This window comes from Mirounga leonina, unplaced genomic scaffold (genome assembly GCF_011800145.1).
Source record: "Mirounga leonina isolate KUSES-001 unplaced genomic scaffold, KU_Mleo_1.0 Mir_166, whole genome shotgun sequence".
NCBI classification, from domain to species: domain Eukaryota; kingdom Metazoa; phylum Chordata; class Mammalia; order Carnivora; family Phocidae; genus Mirounga; species Mirounga leonina.
The window spans coordinates 15431800-15444673 of NW_023270418.1; the positions used below are offsets into that span (position 1 = coordinate 15431800).

Genomic DNA, 12874 nt, shown 5'->3' on the forward strand with positions numbered 1-12874 from the left:
TAGGTACGGACCAGGAGCCTTGACGCCTGGACCAACTTTCAGAAATATGCCCTAAATGAGGAGGGCATATGCCCTAAATGGGGAGATGTGTGTATTCCATAAAATTCTCTGCTTTTGTATATATTGCCTTTTCCTAGGAATAAGGTCCACAGCTTTCATGAAATTGTCTATACCCCCTGCCCAGAGGGTAAGAACCATTATTTTTCTTTAACCATAATTTTTTTGTTTAATGTCACCATTTTATATTATTTAAAAGGCACTTTGACAGTAAAAAAGAATAATGGGTTACAGGAATAATTTTGCTGTGATCTTGCTGATCTCTGATACAGTGGCTAGGGTATGCTTGCTTACAGAATTTTAGGGTGGGCTTTGGTTCAGCATACATTCTGTCCCAAGTCTGAAGGATTATAGAGCATGTATGTACAGGCCAGAGTTAACTCCATCACAGGGAAATGTGGCTCCTTGTGTTATTGCCAGAAGAACTGTGTTCTTTATGAGCATTTTGTGATTGGCAAGTGCACAGTCAAGAGTCTTGGGAGACCACATGGGCATAGAGGCATCTTGTCATTTGTACTTCTAGGAAATGTGCCTCCAATAATTTTGGTGCCTTTGGTACCTTTTTTGCTGTATATTTTATATATGAAGATACTTTTAGAGACTTATTCAAGTGTAAAATTTTATGATTAGGTAACTAGGATTTAAAAGAGGGACATCAAAGTTGAATATTAAAAGAATCTTGAGTCTATAATATAAAAAATGTAAATGTGAAATATTAGGTATGCATATGTATTTTTTCCTTAGTATTTTCTAGGAACGACTTTTTAAGAAGGAAGGAGATACATATAGGTATTCTCCCTAGATTAAAGTTTAGAAGAGACTTGGTTAGATAAAATGCTTTTTGCCTCTATAGATAAGTTTATTTTTTTGTTCACATAGTAAAGTTAGAAAATACAGAGGCATGAACACACACACACTCACACACAGACAGGAAAACGAAAAATACACTCTTTCTATAGCGGTAACATTTTTAGCTGCTCCATGGTCCCTCAGAATAAAGATGACATTTCCCAGCCTCCTTGCAGCTGGGTATAGCTGATTTCCTAAGTTTGTGCCAATAAGAAGTGAGGGGAACTGATATGTGTAACTTCTGGGTGATATCTTTAAGAAACATGTCCCAGACTCTTCTAATCCTTTTTCCCCGGCTGGAAATAGGCAATTGTCAGAGTGGTTCTTAGACACAGAGATGGAAGCCATGTGCCGAGGATGGCAGAGCATCCTGCCAGCCTGGATCCCTGGACCATCTCATGGAACAGAGCCTGCCCACTTGCCCTAAACTGTTACATGAGAGAGAAATAAAATTCTTGTTTGAGCTGCTCTATTTTGGTGCCTCCTTGATATAATAGCTTAAAACATGCCTTCACTAATGACAGAAGGGAACAGAGGTACACACTTTCCTCTCTTTTCTTATCCTCTTGCCTGGGGCAAGAGTATGTCGTGCACCATCGTGGACCAGGTTTGAGAGAAGGGTGGTGCCCTAGGCATGGCAGAGCAGAAAGGAAGAAGGAGCCTGGGATCTAGAATGATTCTGTGAAGCAGAATAACCATATTGTTATGGATCATCTGTACCTCTATTAGTGCATGAGAGAGAAATAAACTCCCATCCCATTTAAGCCATGCTCACTTCAGGTGTCTGTTTCGTACAGCTGGAGCTACATCCAGTTAACTAATTAATAAAACTGTAATCCTGTGTCTTAGAGATGAACCATGGGTGTAGACCTCTTTGCTGAATTGTTCTGTTTTATTAGTTTGTGTATAGATACAATTATTAGCTACGAACATAGGACTTAGAGACAACCAGGATTTGAATCTGAGCTCTGCTGCTTCCTAACGAGGTGGTCTTGGGTAAGTTTTTAAAATCTCTGAGTTTCAGTATTATCATCTGTAAAATGGATATAATAACCTCTACCTCACAGATGTGTTATTAGGATTAAATAATTATATATACAAAACCCACAAATACATATTTATGTTTATTTATGTTAACAGTACCTAAATTATAGTAAGGTCTCAACCTAATATTTTCATTCATGTATATATTCAGCAAATTTATTATAATTATTTTATAAAAGTGATACCATACTATAATACTTTTTGTAACTTGCTTTTTCACATAATGTATTATGAACTTCCCAGTTAATAAATATGATTATTTAACAAAATTGTTAAAGACTGCATGGTATTCAGTTGTGTGGATGTGCTATAATTTAACTATTCTGTTTTTTGCTGGGCATTTAATTATTTCCAATTTTTGGCTATTATAAATGATGTTACATTGCACATCCTCATTCATTCAATAAATGTTTATTGAACACCTACCGTATGCCAAGTAGTGCTCACATAAGTGACCGAAAGAGACAAAGGTCATTACTTTCAGGGAATTTGCATCCTAGAAGGGGGAGAGCGCAACAAACAGTAAACATAATATATAATATAATATATAAGAAAAATATTTGTGTTAGAAGATAGTAACTGCTCTGTTACAGAAAAAAAATACACAGAGCAGGATATGGGGATCATGAGTGCTGGTGGGGGATATAGGGTTGCATTTTTATGTAGAGTGATGCTGTCAGGCCTCTTTGGGAAGGTAAAATGTGAATGAAGATGGGAAGGAGCTGATGGAGGAAAGCCTGTGGATTCTTAAAGGAAAGGTATTTGAGGCCAAGGGAATAACCAGTGTGGAGGCCTGGTGACAGCAGCTGGGTCTGGTTGAGGAGCAGTGAGGAGGTCACTGTGGCCAAAGTGGCAGGAGCAAGGGGGAGAGGGGGAGCTGAGGTCAGCGGTATGGAGGTGGTGGGGCAGACGAGGCGTGGCTGTGGATAGCCTCGTAGGTCCTCGTAATGCCTTTGGCCTTATTTATTTATTTTTTCAGTAGCTACATCTTTGTACCCTTCTTATTTATGGCCTTTGGATACATTTTTACACATGGAAATTCAAAGATATGCAAAAATTTAAGGCCTTGATTCAGTAAAAGTTTTCAAGGGAATAGATAGACATTTTTGACTTTGTAGTGAAATCTTTGCCCACATACTTAATTATTTCTTTTGCATAAATTCTTAGACATGGACATGCTAGCTTAAAGATATGCAAAATGTTGTGCCTTTGAGTGAGTAAAAGTTTTAAGGGAATGAATTATATGTTTCTCACAGGCAGAGGCCATGTCTTATAACTTTCTGAACTCCTCCTCAAGTCTTCCAGCTCAGCATGTGGTGAACTCACTGGTTGAAGGGTTGAGCATCACTCTACGTTCAGTCTTAAATGTTACATGCCCTTTGGAGTGGAGAGTGAATATTTTCCCTTTCAGGAACTGTGAGTAATTTCCTGACAGAGAGGTCCCTGCTTTCTTTAGGCTTACATTTTAGTGAGAAGAGGTAGGCAATGAACAACAAGAGAGGTAGTTTTAGGTGATTTCAGATAAATTTGAAGAAAACAGGACCACATAATAGAGTGGCCTCATGCTAAGGCTGTGACCATGTGAGGAGATAAGATGATCAGAGAGTTTTAGCCTCGGTGAGTATGTGCATTCTTCCCATTGTCTGGGTGTGGAGGGAAGCTGGAACTCTGTCCTTGTCTTTTGCTTTGGTTTCATCCTGTTGTGGCATCGCATGGAATTGGGTTAGCAATGGTGGTCCTTGGGTCAAACTCAACATCAGAATCAAGGGGGTACAAGATGTGGAAACCACCCAAATGTCCATTCACTGGTGAATGGAAAAAACAAAATGGGAGCTATCCAGGCAGTGGATAAAAAGGAGCCGAAGTACTGACGAAGCTCAAAGATGTTACACTAAGTGAAGAAGTCAGGCACAAAGACCACATATTGTATGATTACATTTATATGGAATGTCCAGAAAAGGCAGATCTATAGCCACAAAAAATAGATTAGTGGTGTTGTTTGCCTGCAGTTAGACGTAGGAACAGGGAGTGACTACAAATGAGCACCAGAGACCTTTTTGGGGTGATGGAAAGGACCTAAAAATTTAATTGTGGTGATGGTTGCACAACTCTGTGTTGACTAAAAATCATTGAATTGTGCATTTAAAATAAGTGAATTTTGTAAATTATACCTCAGTAATGGAGAAATGGAGCTACTATTCATGGATACTTAGATTTTTATTATACGTTCTTCACTGGATGAGTATACAGTACAGCCTTGTGACTCTGGATTTGGTTCAAGAATGAGGAGAGTTCTGTTTGTCTCTCTTAATATTTCCTACTAAGAAAATAAATTGTATGTGCATAGACTTGAAAGTTTTAAGTAGGTAAGGATTGTGATACAAAAAGAAAGGAACTTCTTGGATGCAACAAGATCCCACCTTGTGTAGACAGTGTCGGCAGCAGGTGTCACCCCGTTAAGGGTCCTGGGAGCTAAGGAAAGCTGTGCTCAAATGTGCTCTATCTGCTGCTACTGTGGGCCACCCCCCTTCTGTGGCCTTGGCTAAATCCCTTGGGAAGGTGAGCTTATCTTACGGGGTGACATGTGTAGCATCTCTGCACCAAAGTGTAATCCATTTCACAGGTGGCAAGCGTGCTGTATTATCTACTTCCATCTTCACAGAGATCGGTTAAAAAAAAAAAAAAGAAAAAAGAAAGAAACAGGGCATGCCAAATTAAAAGAATAGTACAGATCGCAGTGGGAAAATAAGGTGAATATTCTGAGTTATCTAGAGGGAGGAAATATAACCACTTGGAGATAGTGTCTTCATTTCTGTTTTAGAGACAAAAAAAGAACTCCCTTTGTGAGCTCTTTTTTCCTTTCTTAAATCCTTTGCTGAGGGTTCCTTTAGTTCCTACCTGGATTACTACCTCTACTTTCTACAGCTAGCTCCAGAGTCTAGTCTCCTCTGCTCCATTCTACCCATTTCCTCTCCTTAGAGCACAGCTCTAATTGTGACTCCCAAGGGCCTAGGTAAACTAGAGAGTTTTTGTCAGGTCCTCCAAATATAAGCCCTTCCACGTGTCACTGAACGTGCGCTCCCATCTTCCTGGAATACTCTGTGACTCTTCCTCAGGGGCTTTGCTCATGCCGTTTTCCCTCTGTGGGATAACCTCAACAGTGCTCACCTGTTCAAACTGTCACTGCCTTCCAAAGCCCAGCTCAGATGCTCCATGCCTATGTGAAGCCTTCTGTGATTTTCCCAAACCTATTGTGATTTTGCCATTCTCTTACTTTGGACTCCCTTCCATTGTCTGCCACAGGTGTGTTCTCTTTTGGTGGTTGGCATACCGGTCTTAACTTCTTAGTTTGTCAACTCTGTAAGGGCAGGGACTGGGTCTTGCCCATCTTTGTCGCCTTGCATATCGTTGATGCCCGGAATATAACTTTTCAGATTGAATGGATTGCATAACTCAACTGACACTTGGATTTTCTTCCCATAAATCAACTTTCAGCTACTTTACTCTCTCTTCACATTTTTCTCTCTGTGAGTACCTAAAACTGGATGTTTCAAAAATTTCAACTTATTGCTGTTGTGTCCCTCATCTTGGGCTTTGACACACGTTTTTTCCGGGCCAGGGTTGTACATTTGTGTCTTGGCAGCTTGAGAGCTATGACTGTGAATAATGAGTCAATTATCATCCAGCCTCGGGGAAAGCACAGTTATTCCTTACTGGCCAGGCTGAAGTAATCCTCTCCTCCCTGTGCCCTTTCAAATGAAGAACATAAAACAGTTGGAATTCAGAGCACTGCAAAGGGAATTTAGACAAAACATTTGTCTGCTGAATTTAACTTCTTTGGATTTATTCTGATTTATGATTGATTAGTTTTTAAATTGCTTATTTAATCCTAACGACTATCGCTCCAGGGGAGGCCAGATACCAAGGAGCATGTGATCAAGAAGCGGTGGAGTGAAGTAGTAGTTTGGCTGGACAAATCAAGAGCAAATATTATTGTCCAGAGAAACATTGCTCTGGGCTAGGAATATAATGTGAAAATCACCCCCTGACTTTCAAAGTACCCAGCCTTGTCATAAGCATGATTGCTTATCCCCTGTTCTCTTTGTAGAAGGCTTTTTGCAACTACCCAGTGTTGCACAGAATTTACCCCCATGAATTTTTCTTTCCTTCTAGCAACATAGTCACTATCTCTTCTTGACTGAGAACATGCTCTTGATTTATGTTGCCATTGACCATTGTACAGAAGTACAGACACTCGAGGTTGTTGTCATGATTTGGTCATGAATTCTGATGTTGGTTGTGTTGATCTGTGAAAACTCTCCTGCCACTGTGGTGATACTTCTCAGCACAAGGGGTGTTGTCTACTCTGGCTTTTATATGGACTATTTGAATTTTTAAAACGTTTTTTTTCAAAATGGAGTTCTCTGAAAGCGGTCACTTTCATCCAGATGATATGCAATCAGTATGTGATTAGTGTTTAATTTATTGAAGCATCTGTGGTTTCCACCTTTTCAAGGAATGAAATATTTTTCTTTGACCTCAAATTAGACATGGTAGGTCTAGTTGGTGGCTTTGTAAGGGAGATCTGTTGGAAGCTTGTCTGTTTGGTATCAAAAGAAAATTGAAATTCCATTGCTTCAGAATAATGCAACCTTTAGGAGAAAAACAACAACAACAACAATAAAAAGCCTTTGTTTCATCTGTATTGAAGTTTTGACTCAGAAATGTCCAAAGAAACTCTCTTTCAGGTCTCAATAATCTACTTGTGCTCTGAAATATTGCTGCTAGATTTCTAAAGTGTGTTATGTCTGACACGTATTTCAAAGCAAGAAACATTAGGGATGAGATGAAAGGGGGAAAAGGACTTGATGGAACACAGAAACAGAAGGAGATGACACAGACACTTGGGTGGAACGTTTGGATTGCCACCAGGATAACTCTGGGAGGCTTTAGGCTACTTTGGATTCTGGGCTGTGCCAACATCTGCCATTTTGACATTATCATATTGAAAAAAGAACTTTTTTCCTATCTTATTCTGCCAAGAGATTTGCTTTTTGCTGCTTTTTCAAAAAATGATAAAAGCCTTTATAAGAAGCACTTCTGGGTCTTTGGAGTGATAGAGTATATATTCTTGTGAAATTACTTTCAAGGTTCAGGAAGAAGGCCTAAACTGTAGGTTCCATCAGAGAGAGAACAAGTTCTTTTCTGAATCTTCTGGTATTTTTTTTTTCTGGTATTTTTTAAATGAAAGCTTTATGTTTATGAAAGGAAGTTTTAAAAGGATGAATAAGGTATTTTGTTAGATTTGAGACCCCAACAATAGCTCAACATCAGCATCAGCACCTGGGACTTTGTTATATATTGCTCTTTAGTTTGAAGGAGTTTCATCTGGTTATCTGTCAGATCACCTGGTGTGTGACGGGAAATGGCAGAGGCATACATTGAGTGATGATGAGAATAAATAGAGCTTGTCCTTGCAGAGCATCTGTTCTTCCCAAACATCACTGTGCTTTTGAGGTTTTTAAGTCAATAGACTATTACAGTAGTGTGCTGGGACATAGTATTTTCTCAGTCAATACTAGATTTACATTGTGCTAGTCTTAAAGGATAAGCAGGGAGAAGGGAAACTGTGCCACCTCCTATTAGAACAGTGCACTGAGGAATGACAGGTAGTCACAGGAAGTTTTCTTGCCTCTAACTTTGACAGAGTTTGAGGAACTGTTTCATTCCTCACATAACTTCTGTTTCCAAGCATTTCTATGCGTACCTCATGCTACCCTGCTACCATTGCTTATTTTTGCCCTAGGACTGATTTAGGACCCTTCTGGGGGCGGTAAAAGGGGAAGAAGTCCAGGAGGAGAAGTCCTAAGACCATCTTTACCTCACTTATCTGATCTTTCATAGTGCTGGTTGGTTACTCCAGCAGTATTCTTGGCAAGCCTCCCACTAACTCACTCATTCTCCCCCCTCCCCGCCTCCCTACCCCCCATGCCAGCTACCGAGGCTAATGCTTCACATCAGAGTTTCTACTCTTCCAGTGGAAGCTAGTTAGGAGCCACAGATGCTGGTGTAGGAGTCAGTAGGGAGAGCTGGCCGGAACTTGTGTTATTTATTAATACAACCCTTTTATTTTTTAGTTTAATTTAATTTTTTTTAAGATTTTATTTATTTATTTATTTGACAGAGAGATAGACAGAAGAGCACAAGCAGAGGGAGTGGCAGAGGGAGAGGGAGAAGCAGGCTCTGCACCGAGCAGGGAACCCGATGCGGGACTCGATGCCAGGACCCTGAGATCATGACCCGAGCCGAAGGCAGACGCTTAACCATCTGAGCCACCCAGGCGCCCGTAATACAACCCTTTTAAAGAGAAAATGATACAGTACTTGCGTTTTCCCGCTCTGGCTTATTGGGTATTAATAACATGTTATAGACTAGGTTACCTTATCTCTGTGTTCCAACAGTAGTCCTGTGTTAATGTCCTATAGATACCCCTACAAGTCTTAACTCTGCCAATGATGGGGTAGAAGGAAGCAAAGAAAGGACTCTGGGGTTGCAGCAGGCTGTGAAAAAGAAGCTCACTGACTCTGATGCAACTAATAGCTCAAGAGAAACAAAGCATGGCCACTGGGCTGGATTAGGCTGTCTTGTAACCCCTTTAGTTAGATACCTGCCTCATAGGTCACAGTCAGACAGTCACAGCTCACAGGTCAGACAGTCCTTGTGACTCTGGAGCCTTTTCATGGCAGAGCACCATAAGGGGATGGGACAGGTTCTCCAATCTGCTTGATTTCTGCCCTTGGCCTCTTCTGAATCTCTTGATCACTCTCCTGTTGATCACTACATAGATTCCTGCATTTGCTATTGTCATTTGCAGCAAGTCACTTCTGGTTTTGGAATGTACTGTGCACCCTTGGTCCTTGTGCTATTGTAAACTTTTCTTCTTTGTCTCTTTTCTGGGATTTTTTTTTTTTTTTTCTTTTTTCTGCTTCGTTCTTCTGTTCTCTAAGGACGCGTTGCCTTCATTTGCTATATTACTCTAAGCGGTATAGCACTGTGGTTGGGAGTGTGGATTCTGAGTCAGAAGGCCTGGGTTCAAATCCCCACTGTGCTGTTTACCAGCTGTGTACCTTTGAACAAGTTACTCGATCTCTTTGTAGGCCTTGGTTTCTTCATCTGTAAAATGGGACCTACCTCTAGGGTTGTTGTGGGCTTTAAATGAGATTTATGAGATGCTCATAAAAGAGTATCTGACACTCAATAAATGTTAACCCTAATTATTAATTCTAATATAGAAAGCAATTTTATGGCTTAAACCATTATCCCAGTGTAATTTTTACCAGATATTTACCTATAGCTGCGCTCTCTCTCCCGCATTTTAGCCTACATGTGCAGCTGCCTCTGGGACATTTCCCTCACAGTTTCTACTGGTACTTCAAATGAACATGATCAAAGCTTAATTCATTATCTCTCATCCAAACTTATCCCCCACATTTCTGTTAATGGCATAATGTTATCATTATCTTCTCAGCCTCTTAATTTAGGATTAATCTTAGGCTTTCCTTATCCTAAGAAGATAATCATGAATGTGCATAGATTTAGTACAAAGGTATAAATTGTTTATAGTTTTAAATTGTCAAGAATAGTCAAACATTGCTTTTTAGAAGTATATGGATGCACAGATAAAATATGAGAAAAATAGCCATTGAAAAAAATTGTTACAGCTTTTCTGTTTTGTAGGATTGTGATTTTCTAATTTTAATTTTTTCTCTTACAAATTTTCCAAAATCACCCATATGTTGCTTCCATATAAGGAAAACCTCCCCTTAAATTTAGAAAAAAAATGAGATAGTTAATGGCTAAGAGTTTTGCAAATACTGTACTTTATTGACCTTTTAGCAATGGCTGAGAACAGTGCTGGGTATATAGTAAGCACTTAATAAGTATTTGTTGAAAAGTGAATGAAACAGTGTTAGCTTTCTATGCATTTTTAGAAATAGTTTTATAAAATTCAGAGTGCTCAGTACCTCAAGCATTCAGTTCATAGATTTTGAAGAGCAGTTTTTGTTGTTGTTGTTATTTGGAAGACTCTCAGGAAATGCAAAATAAACTAGACTGGGTGTGGCATATGTTTTCTAATATGTAACTTATCATTTCAGAGGATAATGTGGCCAAAAGAGGAGTATTTGAAACCGATTCTTCAGAAAACATATTTCCTTCAATAAAATTTCCTCGTGAAAATGAACCAAGTGATCATCATCTTAGAAATAAAGCCATCTTTCTTCGTACTTCATCACAATGTTCAGAAGAGGAACAGGTAATACCATAGGACATTTATAGAAACAGGGAAAAAAGCATTCTTTATGAATTAAAAAGAGAAAGAAACTGTAAAAATGTAAGAAACATTGGACAGTTATTGGATCAGTAACTCAGACTCTTAATTCTAGAAGGAGTGCCATTGGGAAACTTTATTAAGAATCATCACTACTCGGGGCGCCTGGGTGGCTCAGTTGGTTAAGCGACTGCCTTCGCCTCAGGTCATGATCCTGGAGTCCCGGGATCGAGTCCCGCATCGGGCTCCCTGCTCGGCGGGGAGTCTGCTTCTCCCTCTGACCCTCCTCCCTCTCATGCTCTCTCTATCTCATTCTCTCTCTCAAATAAATAAATAAAATCTTTAAAAAAAAAAAAAAGAATCATCACTACATTTCTTTTTCTTTCTTTTTCTTTTTTTTTAAGATTTATTTATTTGAGAAAGAGAGAGAGTGTGTGAGTGTGAGAGTTGGGGGAGGCAGACTTCCCACTGAGTGCGGAGCCCAATACAGAGCCCTGTCCCAGGACCCATGCGATCACGACCTGAGCCAAAACCAAGAGTCAGATGCTTAACTGATTGAGCCACCCAGGCACCCCAAAAATCATCATTACATTTCATGATTTCAGCAGCCAATATTTATGATGGTAACTTGGTTAACCCCAAGTTTTTAAGTTCCTTTAAGGAACTGCCATCTAAAAATTCTTGAAATTATTTACATATTTTAGCTTGTCCTCTATTTGGGACAAAAGAATTCCTTTTTATAGTTTTCTGTGTAAAATGGGAGTTTCTTTTATCTGCTCTGGATTCATCTCTTAAAGTAAAATCTGTTATCTTGTTTTTTCCAAGATTTAGTCATTAAAGATTGGATGCACTCTTCCTAATCTTTAAGACTTAATAGACAATATTCATATTCTCCTTAGCTATGGTTTTTAACTCTCAAGGAACCCTAGGGGAAGCTGTTCTACTTTTTACAACATTTGAATTTCTACTTTCTAGCTCATCATGTCTTCCTTGTGTTATTGTGGACAAAGTTGTATATGAGATTGTGGTTTCATGTGAGGGAACAAAAGTCTCTGTGTTAGGAAAATGTTTATATATGGCAGAGGCCTACAATTCTTTAAATCCAGAACTTGCTTCCAATGAGATGATTATGGGGCCAGAACTTTTTTATTTTTAAGATTTTATTTATTTATTTGACAGAGAGAGAGAGCATAAGCAGGGGGAGCAGCAGAGGGAGAGGGAGAAGCAGCTTCTCTGCTGAGCAGGGAGCCTGATGTGGGGCTCGATCCCAGGACCCTGGGATCATGACCTGAGCCGAAGGCAGTCTCTTAACCGACTGAGCCACCCAGGCACCCCCAGAACATTTTTTCCCCCCTAGAGGATTCACTTTCTACTGGCAATCACTAGCAATTGGAATTATATTTTCTACTGAGTCTTTAACCAGCATGTGGAGAGGCATGGTCAATGATATTGTTTCCTAATAACTTAAAAATGTTGTATTAGCATTCTCTGGTTTGTCCTTGAGAGGTTCATTGGGATGGGATGGGAGGTGGGGTAATGAGGTGGGGAGTGTTCCTATTTTACACATGAGAAAACTGAGGTTAAGTAATTTACTCTAGGTTATTCTGTGGATGAGTCTAGAGGCACAAGTAGAAGTCAGACCTGAAAACTATTCCCTGACCACTACTATGGCTTAGTGGATCTGGTCCATCATGCATAGCTAATTAACAAAAACCGGAAGGGGAGTTTTATTGCCTGAAGGGCTACAAGATCAGCTCCTTTATTTTTGGTAGTTTCATTTTCTCATCAAGATGCCCCCACTGTTTTTTTCAGATAGTGATAGATGAAGGCCAAAAAGTTGGCAGTTCCCTTCAAGGTGATCTGAATCGGGCAGGAAAGGTGAAGGTAAGGCATGATTCAATTTTCTTCCATAGCAAAAAATACAAAAAAGTAAAAACAAAGCAAAAAAATCCCAAAGGACCCATTTGCTGTCTCTCATACAAAATTGGAGAATTTAGCCATTTTGTCCATATATATATATATATATTTTTTTTTTCTTTTAAACTGGAGTTTAAATATCTTAAGCCATGCTTGGTTGGCTGGGTTCCAATCTTTCTTCCTCAAAGCTTAGCAAATGAATGGGTGCTTCAGTAGAGAAACATGACTCTAGTCCCCCTGAACAATCACCATTAAGAGAAATGACAATATAACAGCTTTAGTACTGAAACCATCGTGGGGAAGATAAATTTTTGCTGTCACTTGGATGCCAGGGAAAAACTGCAGTTATGTACTTAACAAACAATGGAAGCTACCATTTTTAATTCACACATAAAGGCCATGGTCTGGGACGTAGAGCTAAGGGAAGAAAGACCCAGGCTATGTTTTGAATTCCACTTATGAGATCTAAATTTGTAATTTTATGTTATTTTGTCGTGAACATGTTTTAGGTCATGAATGTAAAAGGCATTTCGACATTATGCCTTTACTCTACGAGGTCTCCTTTGTGCCAGTGGTGAAATCATTTTCTTATTTACGCTCTTTGATATTCACCTGAGATGAATTAGTTCGTGTCTGAAATGTTACCATTTTGTTAATCTGAAATGTCTCATTGTCAGC

The 12874-nt window shown here is 39.4% G+C and overlaps 1 protein-coding gene across 1 annotated transcript in view; it reads left to right on the forward strand.

Annotated features, from left to right (window-relative positions):
* The window catches only part of IFTAP (intraflagellar transport associated protein), a 66130-nt gene that overhangs the window by 29177 nt on the left and 24079 nt on the right, over positions 1-12874 (forward strand). Inside the window, exons 3-4 of the mRNA XM_035012593.1 lie at positions 10107-10264; positions 12092-12163. Coding sequence (XP_034868484.1) covers positions 10107-10264; positions 12092-12163 — 230 coding nt within the window. The remainder of the gene's footprint in view (positions 1-10106; positions 10265-12091; positions 12164-12874) is intronic.